General features: G+C 38.0%; 1 protein-coding gene across 2 annotated transcripts in view; it reads left to right on the top strand.

The window, feature by feature from the left end:
- PANK1 (pantothenate kinase 1) overlaps positions 1–13,642 on the top strand; it is a 36,695-nt gene extending 23,053 nt beyond the window's left edge. For both annotated transcript variants that reach the window (XM_067552816.1, XM_067552817.1), the window contains exons 3-7: positions 4,066–4,319; positions 6,957–7,133; positions 7,577–7,700; positions 11,461–11,586; positions 12,256–13,642. In XM_067552816.1, the coding sequence (XP_067408917.1) occupies positions 4,066–4,319; positions 6,957–7,133; positions 7,577–7,700; positions 11,461–11,586; positions 12,256–12,315 (741 nt within the window). In that variant the 3' untranslated portion in view covers positions 12,316–13,642. The remainder of the gene's footprint in view (positions 1–4,065; positions 4,320–6,956; positions 7,134–7,576; positions 7,701–11,460; positions 11,587–12,255) is intronic.
- Positions 13,643–17,135: the final 3,493 nt, after the last annotated feature.

Raw genomic sequence — 17,135 nt, 5'->3', positions numbered from 1 at the left:
TTTTGTAGCCATCGTAACTGTTTCCAGAACACTACAATAAAAATAAAATAGGTGGTCCTAAACAAAGGCATTTGTGCAATGCAGCAACAAAAAGCAAGAAATGGCTCCCTTTTTAAACAAGCAAAACTCACTATAAACTTCACAAGCTCCAATCCGTCCCCTCAAGAGTCCTGATTGTTCTGCTGTTTCTTCCTCCCAACCTGAAATGATGTTTGGGGGGGCTGGAGAGACACTACAAAGGACAACAGAATCCCTGTTATCAATAACTTCCTGGAGAGGACAGCTTCAGCCAGATGGGAGCTAGCTTTATACATTCACTTTCTCACATGAGAGATGATAGAACGCTGGAAAGTGTCAGCGAATGCACTGAAGTTACATCGAATAGTGGTGGTTTCAGTAAGAACTTTCACAGAAATATTTGACCTTTATCATGCATTGTGCACAAAACTTTGGATCTTTTTCAGCAAAACTGGATGTTGGAAGGTTGAAAGCAATGAAGGAGCAGAATGTAGCATGGTAGAATGATGGCACCAGAGAAGAAATAGACCTACTCAATACCATAGTTGAGGTCTCAGGCCGCATCTATTTTCTGATGTATGCAAGCTACTTGAGTCACTCCTATGGATAGGGATAGTGTTTGTTAATGAAAAGACCTGGTTCTCTTCCTCCCTCTACCACTGACTTGTGGTATGATATTGGGCAAACCTAAGTTTTTTTTTTGTAATTCAGTTCCCTCATCAGGAGAATATCACAAGTTTTGCCCCTCAATTTAGCAGGGTCCTAGTTCTTCATAACCATTATTTTAGCTTCAGAACACTTATGCAATATTATTTACTGACAAAGTATGTTTTATAATGAGGTAAAATAATTGTTCTAGTACAGGGCTTGACAAACCCTGGGCGCCAGGTCGCCATAGTGCCTAGAAATATAAGTCTGGTGCCTAGTAATTTTTTGGGGGGAGCAGCCACCACGCTCCGGCCAGGGCACTGCTGCACTCCAGCCTGGGCGCCCCACCACTGGGCCCATGTTGTGGGAGAGTGACTGCTGCGCTCCGGCGAGTGCGCCCTGCCACTGAGCCCACGTTGTCTGGCTCCTTAATTTTTGGGCTGGCTCCTAGCTCCAAAACAAATTTGTCAAGCCCTATTCTAGTAAGTTTTTGCTGAGATTATTGTGTGTGAAAGGAAGCAGGCGAAGGACTTTTTTCAGATGAATGTGCAGCAACTGTCAAACCCAGCAGAGAGACGTGAGAACAGGGCAAATTTCCATTTCCCTGTTATCTTGGATTGAAACTTATGCATCAGCAGACATGGTTCTTCGCCCTTGGGTGGAGAACAGATCTCTGTTAGCGCCTCCTTTACTTCCCCTAAATTCCACTTCTGTGTAATGGAGCTCTGGATGGATCCCGGGAGTCGCAGCAATTAGAATTTTTGCTATCAGAATCATAATTTTGTTCCTGACATTCTTCTTGATATTTCAGGTTGTTATTTCATTCTTAGGGTTGTGTTACCCATACTTTTCATTATATGAAATTGGTGTATTGGAGACCAAAAACATTTACCAGTGATTAATCTGGTGCAGTGTTAAGTGAGATTTTAAGTGCACAAGTTTTTGAAAGTCAAAATTAGAGGTCATATAGCCACTAATTATGCCCCCTTGTTAATATGCATTATAGCAGGTTTTCATTATGTAGCATATTCATACAGCACTGAACAATGTGTGATGTGAGTTACAAATAAAATAGATTGGAAAGTAACTATATTTCATTCCACTCCTTCAATAATGCATAGAAAAATGAATTTTCTTATGCTTTGTGCATATAGCAGTTATCTACAGTATGTAGCATTTTGCCTTACTGCATCTGTGTTGTGTGACTATGTGAGGAAAGAACCTTATGTCACAATGTACGCACATAGTGGGAGAGGGTTATGATTACTGTAGGGAACTTTACTCTGAATTTGGAGCAATTAAAACTTGACCCCAAGGTTGCATTTAGCAAAACAAGTAAATTATTTCTTCTGTAAGTAATGAGGGATGGTGTGGTTCATCTTAAACTGTCTCCGGATGGAGCACATCTTTTCTGATTTGCCACTCCTCTAGTGGAATGAACAGCAATCTAATAACTGGGGATTGTTCCATATCAAGATGTTTATAAAGCAGCCTTATCTGTTTTTATAAAAACTTTTTTAAAACCTTAATTTTACCAGCTCCTTTTCATTCTCCTCATTCATTGTGTAAACAGTTCAAGCCAACAGATGACTAATTCTCAAACTGTACTTCATGCACCACTGGTACCCAATGAGGCGTTTCGAGGAGCTGATTCAGTTACAGTGGTGAAGCACACATAGTACTGTTGAAAGAAGAAGCAGTTTTATTAATAGAATAGTCTCAACATGTATCAGGTATCAAGCAGAATCCGTGTGTATTCTTGCCAGAACTGCCTTGCATGCCTGTACCTGTGTGGGTTGCTGAATAGGTGCTGAAGACTGTAAAGAAGTCTGTTTTGCCCTCTGACCCCTATGCTTTGCTTTGGAGTAAAAAGAGTGGTGATCAGACTTACAAACAACGCCAACACTGGAGGGAAAGATAACACAAAAAGGACAGAACCAAATTGTAAAATGACCTGAAGAGTAAAAGCCATGGGTGTTATAGGCAACTAGAGATGATTTGATATACCCAGGGAGAGGTTAAAAAAACTGCCTTGGTATAAAGCATGGGAATATAAACCAAACAGCCCCACCCATTACAGTACAGTGATTTTATTTTCATCTTGCAGCCCAATAGCAACTTAATACAGCTGCCATAAATAAAAATAGGTTGACAAAGGAAGTAGTTCTATGAAATGACCTGTCTTAAGAAGTTGTCTACAATATGAAAAGATTTGAAAACCACTGCTTTCTTGTTTGTCCTACTGCAGCATCTTCTGTTTCTCTCTACATTTAGTCACTAGTGCTGATAGAGTAGAAAGGGCAATACAGAAGACATACTTCCATACAGAGACAAGGGGAAAACCTTACATTCTTCAGGATCTGAGCAGGGGATGGTTATATATATATTTTTTCTCCCGGCATCTTTACCCCATATTGTTTGCCTCCATGATTTTTCCCCTGATATGGACTCAACCCCTAAGTCATCTTGAAGGAGAAACTTTCTACAAAGATGTCATATAATACAAGCAGGAAGCAATAGTCAGTCTGAGCCTATTAAGTAACATGTTATGACAGATGGTGTGTCTGCTTGAGTCCACTCTTGGGTGACTTATGATGTTTCATAGGAAAACATTTTTTTAGAAAAAAAGATATTTTATATTTTTTCTTGCCCTGTTCTTTCAATATCAAGGATATTTCTATGCACATGGGATCAACTTCTTACCTTTAAATCATGGGGATAATGACTTCCAACATGTGTTTTCATGACGCATCATAAACTAATCCATCTGCATAACCTAAGGAAGAAACAGCTTTTTGAAATCTTTGGATAAAAAGGCGATGTAGAAGTGTAAATCATTATCATGACCAGTATTTTATGGCCACTCGTCCTTCTTACGCATTTCAACTTTGTTTCCTACTTTCTGTTTCATGAAGCTTGGACTAGGGGTTATTTTAGCTGCAATGTTTTTTAAGTTTAGATTTCAATGGAGTGTTTGCTTTGAATGTTTGGATAAATAGATAACTCTGCATCCTGGAAAATGCTGCTGACCGTGCATGTCAAATATGTTAAACAGCTGCAAAGTAGGTTTCCCTGCAAAGTTTTCCCATTGATCTGAACTCTGATTTGGTGGCAGGAGTTTGCTTTGCAAATATCCCAGAAAATCTCTTTAAGGCAAAGGGAAACAGAAGCCTGTACTGCATAGTACTGATTTTTTTTTAATATGGCTGTTGTTGGGCATACAGTAATCTACTTTTACTTAACTTCTGGCTTAAATAGAACTTTGGTTTGGTTACTTTAATGGTGACACATTATGCAACTCAAACAGTACAAAGTGCCTCATCAGAGCCTTTTGCCCTTCTCTGTGTTTCATGTGTTGAACAACAAATGTTCATTTATTAACTTCTTGGTCTCTTCCAGATTGCTGATCTGCAGCTCCATAAACTGGATGAGCTGGACTGTTTGATCCAGGGCCTGCTGTATGTTGATTCTGTTGGGTTTAATGGCCAGCCAGAGTGCTATTATTTTGAAAATGCCACAGATCCTGAACAGTGTCAGAAAAAGCCTTACTGCCTTGATAATCCATATCCAATGTTGCTGGTTAACATAGGCTCAGGGGTCAGCATTCTAGCAGTGTATTCCAAGGACAACTATAAAAGAGTTACAGGGACCAGGTAAGGATGCTACATATACTGGGTCAGATTATTGCCACCTCTCTCCTTGCCCCTCCATAGGAGACAGCTGGGAGATGCACAAATCCATTGCAGCTGCCAGGGACCTGAAGTTGAAATTTCAAGTTGTCCTCTCCTGATGGAGATGCTTGCATTGTCAAAACCAAAACACTAATTGTTTCACTTGCTGTTGACCATCTAAGTATAACAGTGTGCAATTAATTTTTGAATTCTATATGATAGGAAGTACATAGAAGAATTACACAATGGATCTAAATATAAAATATTATAGCAATTCATACATTATGGAATGAAACTACCCCAGTATGTGATGAATATTGGGAGTAAGATAAATTAAACTAAAAACCTGTTTTTGTTTTTTAAATTATTGAATCATTTGCTAACATACTATTGGGTTTTTTTTCCTTCTAATAGTATGAAAGAAATATGAGTTTGTTACAGTAGGTCCCAACTTCTTTAATCCTCTCTAGCAGAGATAATTTAGATGTCTCTTTCTTCAATTTTGGGACCACTTGGCAATATTTCTAATTGCATTTGTTTTTTTCTGACTCCCCCTTCATTGTCAGTCCATCATTCATATTAAAACTTCTCAATGCTGCATCTTTTCTCCCTCCTTTGAATGGGTAATCTGTGGCAATATTCTGTGCCTTTCCCACCCCTCTTTTTGATTTAATGTAAAGTATATGTAACTCACTACTGTTCTGTTCTTTGTAAAGTTTGAATATATGTTCTGATCTATGGGGGGGTCACTTAAACACTGAAGGCACACTGAAAATTTCACTGATTTTCATTGTGCTTGTGTGTAGAGTATAGAGCAGTGGTTTTCAAGCTTTTTAGGTTGTTTACTCCTTTCCAAATAGTGTCTACCACATACCCCCATCTGAGATAGGGTCATAATATACCTGTGATTAGATTGCCAAGTCTTACTAAATAAAATGTGTTGTCCGCCATTACAGGATTTTTCTCGTATACCCTCTGACGAGAGCTCATGTACCCTTAAGGGTACGCGTACTGTAGTTTGAAAACCACTGGTATAGAGCATGTTTTTTACTTCAGCCTTTATAAGTAACGTGTGCATGTGTTGTGCTTTTTTCCCCCATGAGTAATAAATTTGTAGTGTGGATGCAGAGATGACCTTTAATTTCTTCAACTTTAAAACTCCTTTGCCTTTAGCATCCTGTAGTCTTGAACTATTTGTTTATTTCCCAGTTTGCAGTACAAACAAACTGATGGTAAGCACTCACCTTTTAAAGCTGTAGAGCTTGAATGTCCTGTTACACAAGTTGTTACACAATCATAACTCCATTGATTTAAGTAGAGTTGTAAAAGGAGAATCATGCCCACAGTCTGTTGTTTTATATGGATAATTTTTAACTAATTCAAAAATCTTAATTATAAAAATTGTATATTTCTTATTGCTCAAACATCCTATAGTGCTACTATGTTTTGACTCCAGATCTGAGATTATCTAGTTGATTGGTTCTAAAGTGACTTAGGTAAGCAGCAAGTAGCATTTGTAAAATTAATTAATAGTCCATTTTTTAGTTGGACAGCTGTTCATTCCATAGAAATACTGCCCCATCTCAGACTTGTTGACACCCTTGTTTCAGCAAAGAGGTCAAGGAATGAATAGGCCAAATTACTTTCTCATTATCTTGACCTAGGAAACAGGAAAGTTTGGAGAAATGTATACACTCAGCTCAGTTGACAAATATGATGATTTTGTCTCCAGGGCTGTCACCCTTCACAAGCACTGAACTCACATATAAATTCAACTTTTAAAAATGTTGGCTCTTAGACCAGTTAAGGCTGAAGGTTCAGAAATCTGGAACTGTTATGCAAATATTCCACTGCCTAATATGCATACGATAAATATGCATTACTTTATTTACATAACCAGCAAATGTCCTGATTATCTGAGCTTAAGCCTGACAAGACTGCAGTGCAGAACAAACTTTAAAAACATAAGAATTGCCACGATCCTTGCTGGCTTTGGTATCTGTAGGTAACCCTGGCTGCTCCTTATGGCTTTGCCCATCTGCATCTTGCCCAGGACAGGAGGGCTGCATTAGGTTACTAGGACTATTGCTTGCCTTGAGCTGGGAGAGGACTTGGCTGCTTCCTGTCGTCAGCTGAGGGATAGCTGCCTGGGTTGCTTGTCATTTGCTAGGTGCCCAGCTCTGGCTGCTACTTGCCCATTTCTCCCTGGCTTGGGGGAGCTTTGGCTGCTGATTACCAGTGCTTATCACTCAGACCCCCTATGACCAGAGAGAGATGCCCACACTGCCACACAGGTGTTTGAGCTGTAGCTCCAAGTCTGTGGCTATGCCTGGGATGGGTATGGGGAGAAATGTGTTCTGCACTGCATCCCCATGGTTTGAGTCCTCCCAGTTAGATCTTCATAATTAGAATCCCCAGGGTTCTAATCATGGAGGTTCTACTTGGCATGGCAGTACTCATAGATGCAGCCTAGAATGGATCTCCTCATCCATCCAGTTTAGGAGATGTGAGCTTCTAGACAAAGAGCCGGGCAAAAAGCAAGAAAAAGCAGGAGACAGAGAATGTGTGGATGACACTTTTATTGCTGCCTGGTGCCTAAAAACTCTGTTCTCATTTTAGTCTCGGAGGTGGAACATTCCTGGGCCTATGTTGTTTGTTGACTGGCTGTGAGACTTTTGAAGAAGCATTAGAAATGGCAGCTAAAGGAGACAGCACCAATGTCGATAAACTGGTGAAAGATATTTATGGGGGAGACTATGAACGATTTGGCCTTCAAGGATCTGCTGTAGCATCAAGGTACATATTTAACTGGTGGTTTTCAAAGAGCTCAATAGAAATTTACTGTGCACACTAAACTTAGTCTAGGCATTGACAGCTATGTCCTCTGTGTGTGTACAAAAGTCACCTTGCTGTATTGTCTGTGGTTCTTATTTAGGATCTCTCTCCTGTTTTTGTTTTCTAATAAAGTATAAAAATGTTCAAAGTGTAGCAAATGCAATTTATTTTCACTTAAAATATAGTAACTTTGAAATAAATGCCTTTATTCATTGTAACTACAGTCATCCATTGTGTGTTTCTTTATTAAGAGGTGCTTTCTCACGTCTGTATTATGCCCAGAGTCAACAGCAGCAAATCCAAGCAAAACTGTTTATATTATAAACTTACTAAGGTGGATCTGTGGGAATTTAACCTTTCTGAATAACTTTTGAATAAAAAGGACTCTGATATTTCCAACACAGCTTTGGCCACATGATGAGTAAAGAAAAAAGAGATTCCATCAGTAAAGAGGACCTGGCCAGAGCTACCTTGGTCACTATCACCAACAACATTGGCTCCATTGCTCGCATGTGTGCACTGAACGAGGTAAGTATGCAAATTCACTGTAAGTTTCATTGAGGACTCTAGCATTAATGCAGTACAAATAATGAAAACAATAAGTGCAAAGTGCTTATATACCTATTCTCTGACTACCCTGCTAGATAGATGGATTCACACATTTAATTTTGGCTCCTAACTCTTTTGAAATTTACCTTTAACTCTATTACAAGGTATACTTTGCTATAAAGCACAGAGCATTTGGATTAAAAAAACCCAAGGTTTTATAATCAATGAGCACTCCTATAATCAATGATCCTCAAGCGCCATTCAGCTGTTCTCACTCCTTAGATCACAGAGACATTAATATCAATGCATGTAGTAAGACAATGCTTCTAATTACCTCTTGGTTTAGTTGCTGTCGTTATTATCCCATTACCAATGAAGTATGACTGCAACATTCTCATTACATTGGTTTTTGTTTGTTTCCATGATCTGGTGGTTAAGAATTATTCATGGAGTTAGAGTTAAAAATTAAGTACTCTCCATTTTCTGGAAAGTAATCTTCATTCATGAGGGTTTTCTACATTCTTTTTGCTTTCAGCTTCTTTACAGTGTTGCCTTGTGGCATGGAGTTCAAGCAGCATTGTACAGGGCTATCAAAGCATAGAGAGTTACAACAGAGACCCACATGTTGCATTAAGAGAAGGAAAAACGACAACTAATGACACTCCGCAATGTGTTACGCCTCTACAAAGAAATTTTTGGCCCCTTTGTTTAATGGACAGTTTTTTTTTAACTGGATGTGATCAGTAGAACTAGGGAGAATGGACAGATGTGATAAATAATTTACATTTCATAGAGGACAACTGAATAGACTTTTTCTTTTCCCTCCTTCCCCCACCAGCAATTTGGTCTTGTTTGTTATGCCTAATTCAGTATTATGACACAAAAGAAGACCAGTTGTTCATGATGTGTGACAGGCTAGGAGTACCAAGAAAAATCCTAGGCTGAATTATGAACTAAATATTCTTGTTTGACGAACAAACTATTTTCTTTGTGATAATATCACTGGTTTGATTAATCCAATAACCAGTTCTTGATCTTCTCAGAGAAAGGCAGAACTGTACCCCCACCACCAAAAATGCACGTAGCCTGTTGTGAAGCATTGTGTGTGTAGTCAGGGCCAGGGTGATGATCCCTCTGACTTGCTGGAGAAATTAGTTTATGCACTGAGGTATGAGATTTGATCAGTCTTATGATTGTAGCTTAAACATATTAATGAAAATGATTAGCAAATGCAGGATAAATAAATAAGATTCTTCTTCCTAGACTTCAAAGCTAAGATGGCTTGCATAAAGCTGGCAGTAATATGTAAATTCCATAGTCTGAACAGCTTTGGGTACATACCAGTGAAGCACTGTCCAGTGTCCTGTAGATCTGCATACAGCCCCCGCCCCCACTATTCATACCTGGGGAAGGTGCCTTACATCTTTCCTAACTGCAAAGCACCTAAGGTACATCAAAATAGGGCTACTTCTTGCAAATCATATAAAATGCACTGTGGTCCTCTGTACTACACCATCAATACAGATTTCACTGTACAGCTAAATTGGCCACACTTGTGTGCTCTGTAGTCTTCCACAGCTGGGTGTATGTTAACAGTTCAATAAAAAAACACTACACATTTTCAGGATAACTTGATCAAATCAAACCTGAATTTCAGCAGAATGCCTCACTAGTTGAAGGCTGCTACCTTTCAGCTTTCATTTTGTCTGTAGAACTGTTAAAAGAAGGGTAGCAAGATTTTTACATAATAAGAATATTGTGTTCTCATTCTTCCTGTACTCAAAAGTGGCTGAACTGACTTTACTCAAACTTCCATACAAAACATATCCCTGGGCAGAAGCCAGGCCTAGAAAGTTTCGCACCAAAAGGTGATAAGTTTCAGAAAGTTACAAGTGACTGCAAACAAAATGTTAAAATTGAAACCGCCGTGCCAATTTCACTGTCTTAGCCATATCTCCTTCTGTTTATAACCAAGTGAAATTGGTCCCTATGGAGTTTTCAATTAGTTGTCCAACCAAAGAATTAGTTCTTTTAAAAATAATTTGCCATAAATTTTGCATACTTGTGATAGGATAGTGAATAGGTTTTTTTTGGGTTTTTTTTTTAGGTTTAGGATTCTCAATAAAAAGTGTGCAAGTCCATGTTAGATACCGTTTGTTTTGATTTTTCTAATAACTTCACGGTCATGTTTAGGGGAAAATGGCATTTTATTAAGAACAAAGTTAAATTTGGGTCCTAAACAGCTTGCCAGTGTTGTGTTGTGCATATGTCTCTGCTGTCAGTTTGCCAGAAATGCCTTTCCCAGGATAGAAAGTCCTGTCTTCTGGGGAACGCAGAGTGCTGCTGCCCATTTTTAACCTTAACCTGTAAAATATTGACTTTTTTCCACACGTCCAGCCAAATAAGTTCATAGAAGGATATGGTAACGTATGCTTATGTGGCCACAGGTTCCAGAGGGTCAATTAGAAGGTTTCTATCCTCCATGACTGTAAAACTGCATTATCTAAATAAAGCTTTTGTTGCTAAATATAGTCTCATCTGCACATTTGACTGTTCTTTTCCAAGTCCTCTAGCCATGTTAATATAAATAACTATACCATGACGTACTTTAGCACTAGCTAAAGGACTTGGAAAAGAACAGTCATGTGCAGATGAGACTATATTTAGCAACAAAAGCTTTATTTAGATAATGCAGTTTTACAGTCGTGGAGGATTAGAAATCTTCTAATTGACCCTCTGGAGCCTGTGGCCACATAAGCATACATTACCATTATCTTTGATATTCAGCAGAGACTATTAATGAAATACAACATCTTCTAAGCTTCCCAACAAGACTCTTTTGAGCTCTTGCACCTTCAAGACCTTACTTGCTGCTGAATTGTTGATTTGCTGGGTGTGAAGAATTTTAAAATTCCAAATGCTAGATTCTGTTTCTCTTTGTGCATCATTACCAGAATTGGATTCTGTGAGGTAGCCTAGGTATAACTGAAGGCATAATGGACTACAGGAATCTTCATTACAGGTGGTGATGTGTGAAAAGGTTCGGTCTTTGCTTGGCTAGCTAATTGAAATTACAGGAGCATTCTTTTTTTTTTTTATGCTTTTCCATATAAACTGATCACATTGAAACCCGTGAGAGACAATAAATGTGGAACCTCAGCCTGCCATTTTACCATCACTTTCAGAGTGGAACCACAGTTTGGAAATGATGTTTACAGATGGCTTCAGTATCTCTAGAATAATCCTTATCACATACCCTTCAAAGGTTCCCTTGGAGCCAGGTGGATTTCTCAATTATCTTGACTTTCTTCAAAGGTTGCTTCACTTAATAAATGAAATATTAATAAAAAGTGTACATATTAAATTACATGGAAGATAAAATGGAAACACTGTGGAAATAGCATTGCCAATCAACACTTCATTTTTACACCCTGAAGAAACTTTCTCCTACTATCACACATCCTGGAAGTGCCATGTGATTATATGTATGTAAACATTAGTGACATATTTTATCCTGTCCTTCAAATAAAATCTGCCTGCCTGTTGCCACTTTTCTCCTTATCACAGGTACTGATTGCTTTTGGGCTTTCAGTTGGGAGAATTAGGGATGCTGTGATGTATAAAGTTGAAAATTCCCAAGCTTTTTTTATTTATCAATGGAAATAAAATTGCATGTATGTGTAAAGCAGCACACTTACTGAATTTAGTTTATCTTCATCTTTCTATTGTTGTTTTACAGAACATTGATAGAGTGGTGTTTGTAGGAAACTTTCTCAGAATCAATATGGTCTCTATGAAGGTGCTAGCATATGCCATGGATTATTGGTCCAAGGGACAGCTCAAGGCTCTGTTTTTGGAGCATGAGGTAGGGAAATGTATCTATTAAATTCCTTATTCATTATCGGAAACTATTTTTGTGATGTTTTTGAGTGTTACACAGAGTTGCAATTGAGAATGTTTATCTTAAAAAGCCAGTGAGGGGCCATAGCTTTTGTGAAAATGGCATTTAACTCAGGAGGTGGTTGAAGGTGCCTTTTGTATTATTAATCCCTGAATTGTAATTAGTTTGGTTGCTAATCTTGCTGAATTCACTTTTGTTTGATAAACCTCACACATCTGCCCAAAACTTTCTCTGGCAAAAGACTATGCATGCAGAACCTCAGGTTGATACTTGTTTTGGTTGGTTGCGATTGGGTTTTTACCATGTGGTTTCAAAATTAGAATAATAAGCTTAGCATGGAAACTGCTAACCATAAGTATGAAGTCTCTACAGTGGTTCCATAACATGCTATTTTGACCTTTGGTTAGTCACAACAAGCTGTGTAAGGTTTATAATGACACTGGGCCCTTTTCTTCTTCCATTGAAATCAGCATGAACTTAATTACAATCCATATGTTGAACATTGATATCAGATAACTGATCTCCCAAGACGTGTGCATTTTTAACTGCCTCATCCATACTGAAAGCATTATGAGTATTATGCTATGTGGTTGTACATCAGAATTTCTGATAGTTCTTGGTTTTGTTTTTAAGGGTTATTTTGGAGCTGTGGGGGCCCTTCTAGAATTGCTTAAAATGACAGAAGATCAGTAACGAAGCCAACTCGTAATAGATACCTGTCAAAGATGCTGCTGGATAGAATGAAAGCCACTATGAGGATGGAAATGAAGCCATTATGGCAGTTCTACCTGCTGGATTTGTAAATAACTTAAAATCCTTTTACTGATCTCTAACTTTTGGGTTTTGATCTTATACTTCAAAATTCATACTGGGAATACAAAAGTTTTTTCTGTATTCTGTATTTTTTAGGGAAAAAACCATACTGTGCAATGTGGCCAAACATGTAGATTTTATGGATTGATTTTAAAAAGTGCATACTGTTTAAAGAAGGACCTATACTATGAGACACCTGCATTTCTTCTGGGGTTTCCTAATTAGTGTGGTAATTTTAACTTCATCTAGTAATCACTCTAGGAGATTTTTATCTTATTTTTCATGACATTTCATGATTTGCTCTTGGTTTCCAATGAAACTACAAAGCTGGCACATTTTACTGTGAACACTAAACTTATTAATTTTGTTGCCTTCACTTTATTTTTATTTAAAAAGATACTCTTCCCTGTCATCCCTCTCCCAAAAAGATGACCTTTCTTTGACTACATGTGTTTCTATTAACAAGAGGTACTAGCAAACCCACTAAGGTGGGGATAAGATTTTAAGCTTTGTGTAGTCACTGGCAACTTTTGTAGTCATGAACATGAGTTAACTGCTTATTGTGACACCAAAGACCCTTGCATTTTGGCCTATTCCTTTCTAAAATGTTCAGTATTATGAATTGAAATTTTTGATTACTGGGTCAACACTAAAACAAAATCCTGTTATGGTAAAATTCATCTATGAAAAGAATTCTATGGTACAGACGTTATTTATACAGTATATACTTAGCATTAGAAAATAACAAGGGAGAATAATTTCAATATGTCTGAGAACTTTATTGTAGTTATTACAATAACTTTTAATTTTATCTTCATCAAAGCAACTAGTGGCTTAACTATTATTCAAATTCCACTTTCTAAAATTAGAACAAATTCTTGTTGTATCATATATTGAGTTAGGAACTAAAATTTAATTTTTCTTCCTGGACTTTGTAAAGTCTGAGTATTTTTTCCTAAATGATTCGGTCTTACAAATCTGTGTTTTGAAAGACACCCTTTTTGATGTGTTAGTTACATGATGTACAGTGTCCATCAGAGGGACTGTATAATTTTAGAGAGCATGTGTTCTCTCTGCATTTTGTTTTTGGTTTTTTGTTTCTGAACACAGTCATTAATTTCCATATCTCTCAAACCTTGAATAAATTGATACTAACAGAAGAATTGACTTGTCTGCTGGAAATAAAGCCCTTTACTGTGTTATGGTTTTTAATGTATCTCTGGAATTCATTTCTTTAAACCAAACTATACAAGGTACATAGTAGTATTAATTTGATTACATCTCCTTGTTATTTTTACGATCTGTTCCTGTTACTTGGTTTTGCTTTTACATCCATTTGGTTTTTCCTACTTCAGTTCATCCACTTATTTGAGACTTTGTTGAACTGCTTATTATGTAACCGGTTTTAAAGTTTTGCCTTTTTAAAATGTTGACTTTTCATAGGTTGTATGACTTCTGTGAACCACAACATATGAAAAACTTGAAACATAATTAACAGTAATCTTATTGAAAGAATTACACATGGGATATATTTGGCTGAATGCTTCTAGTCCATCATGAACAAAATAAGTTACATTAAGTTTTTTTGTTGCTTAAGAGGAGAGTTGCATAATCTTAAATGTTGTCGGTATGTCTACACTTCAAGGGCTACAACTGCACAGCTGCAGCACTGCCACTGTAATGTAGACACTTCTACATCAACAGAAGGTGTTTTTCTATTACTGTAGTAATTCCACCCCATCAAGAGGCGGTAGACACAGCTCGGTTGACGGAAGAATTGTGGGTGGATTATGTCAACCTAACTGCATCACACAGTGCATGGAATTTTTGATAGCCCTGAGCAATGTAGCTTCATCAGCTAGGTCTTAATGGTGGCTATTCCAAACATTTCATGCCTCCTGAGTTTTTAAAAGGGCAGCAATTATAACGGACATAGGAGGTTTACTTTTCAACCTGCAGTGCGAGGAATATTCAGAGGGTAAATTTGCACATGCAGAATCACACCTGCATTTCCACAAATATCAGAAAGTGACTGAATCTATGAATTTGGATGTGGTAGCTGTGCTCAAAATCTTTCACAGTCACATTGTCATACAAACTATAATTCTTCTGACTCAGACAATATTTTGGACCTCTCTAAGCAGCATAAAGAAGTCAAATACTCAGGAGCCATTCTATATCTGGAATAGATTAAAAAGACTTTCAGGCAAAAGACTTACTGAACATAGCATGAACTTAGAGATATTTATTACTCGCAGGAGAAAAATCTTCGTGCTTTTGATTTAAAGCTGTAATAGTAAGCACTGTATGCTTTACAGATGACAGGACAACACTCAGTTCTGTGTCTACAGCATAGAGCACAACTGTATTTGAGAACTGCAGCAGTTTCTTTCCTTAATGACTTATTTTCAAACATCATACTTCACGTTTTTTATGAAGTATAATCCTGTTGTCCTTTGTCCATTTTTCTTTTCTCCTGTGCTGCTATGGGAAAGCTAAAGGCAAACTGGTATCTGTCATCCCAGTAGTACAATTATTTATTTCTCATGTTCTTTTTCCTGGAATCATGGAGTCTACACAACCTGTTTGGCTCTTCTAATGTTTCTCCTACAGAGAGAAAGACAAGGAGAAGTGCTGAAGAGAGAGCTTATTAGAGTTCAGGTGAGCAAGAAGTCCCTGCCATGTCCCCCAGCCTGTGTTGGTTCAATTTGGCAGCTGCTTCCAGAAGCCTGTGAGATGGATTCTTCTGGCTGGGGAAGTAGGACCACCTCTCTGATCTGGAACACTCACCATAGCTCCATTAAAGCCATGGGTTGCTATCCTATGCGTTATTTCTGCCAGAGGATTTCAGTACTATCTACCGTCTCCTGTTCTACTTCAAACTTTCTCTGGCCATCTTCAGTCCTATGCATTCTTCTTGCTCAGAATCTGTCAGTTGAGCTTCATTGCTCTCCTGGTGTCCTGCGTGTCTAGAGCTGGTGAGCAGAGGAAACAGGATGGTATGCAAGGTATTTCTTTGTTACAGCTTAGATACTGTGGTAATAAGGACCATATAGAGGCATTTCTAGACTTGCTAATGCAAGACAAATAATAGTGTAGCCCTTTTTAAGGGCTAATATTGACCTCAGCTTTGATATGACAAATCATGAGAAAAAGGTCTGTTTTTAATTGGGGCATGTCTACACTGCTGCTGTGGCAGGCATCAATGCAGCAGCATTGATTGAGTGGGTCTTGTAGACTCGTTCAGTCGATGGGAGAGCGCTCTCCTGTCTACTGAATTAGGTTATGTCTACACTGCCGGCTCCTTTGGGACTGACGCCAAGATCCGCTCAATTGATCCCGGAAGTGCTGTCTGGTCGACGCAATTAATCCACCTCCCTGAAAGGAGTAAGGCTGTGTTGACCAGAGGGCGTCACCAGTCGATGCAGCGCAGTGAAGATGTCATGATACAGCAACGTAAGCAAGTCAACAGGAGATATGCAAGCCAACAGTAGTCTAGACCAAGCCTTAGTCCACCTCCCTGAAGGTGGAAGGGTAGCATCAACGGGAGATACTCTTGACATACCATTGTGTAGATGCTGTGCTGCTTAGACGTAAGTACATTGACGTGAGATACTCTAGTTACATTACGTAACTAGCGTATCTCACATCGACCCAGTGCAGCAGTGTAGACCAGGCCTTAGAGTTCTTTTTAACATTATTTCTATTCTCTTTACAAAAAAACTCAGTAATTTATCAGTGTTTATAAACACCATGCATAATTCTAATGTATTTTAGTTGTTTTCCTTCTCAAAATTCTCATGCAGAATCATTACAAACTTTTTTGATGCTGTTATTTTAACCATAAATGAAATGTTAGGTTGTTGCAATTGCTATAGTAAACAGTAGAGGGAGCCATAATATCAATAATGCAAATTTTGATAGGCGGAGCACAGCCAGAGACTGCTATCAAAGGTATTACATATTTTGTTTACATTGTTAGACGGAAAAATCTGTTTTGTCATTTTCTCTCTACTCCCCTTTCCTTTTCCTAACAGGTGATTGTTTGACACGAGAACATCCATCACTTTACTTACTGTATTGTATTTTCAGTTTTCTCATAACTGGGTGTGAGAAGAATACAAATTTAGAAACAAACATCATGTAAATTAATAATGTAAAAAAAAAGAGTGAAAACTTCCTGGTTCACAAATAAAACAAGGCTTTTGAGGAGAAAGCACTTGCATCAATAAATGGTGCAACATGCCTGGACAGTCAACAAAATGAGGTTGTGTCAGTGCAAGAAGGGAAGTGAATTCCTAAATTGGAGATCTTCTCTGAAAATAGCCCAGCCCCTGCCATTATATATCGCCTAGGTCCGGACTGTAAGCTCAGGTGTCTCAGCTGGTCTCAACCGTCTGTGTAAAGCACAAAACCAGACTCTATTTTTAAAATACTGAATGTATCCTGGATCTGAAACTTAAAAGGCATAATAGATCCCCTGCTATAGTGATGACATGTTTTTAATGCTTTCTGTATATGTTGGTTTGTATGGACATATAACCCCTTTTGTTAACTTTTATCTGAGGTTTTTTAAAGGAAATGTATAGCAAACAAATCATGAGGCAGTTATAGATGTGTTACAATACAAAAGAGTCTAATATTTAGCAAAAATATTAGTAAAATTGGGTTGAACTATTGTTATAAAATAAATAGGAAAA

This window comes from Emydura macquarii, unplaced genomic scaffold (assembly GCF_026122565.2).
Source record: "Emydura macquarii macquarii isolate MOO-44397 ecotype Brisbane River unplaced genomic scaffold, CSIRO-AGI_Emac_v2 contig_1390, whole genome shotgun sequence".
Lineage (NCBI taxonomy): Eukaryota > Metazoa > Chordata > Testudines > Chelidae > Emydura > Emydura macquarii.
The sequence above is the reverse complement of the archived record's forward strand: the minus strand, read 5'-3'. Positions and strand labels throughout refer to the sequence as shown.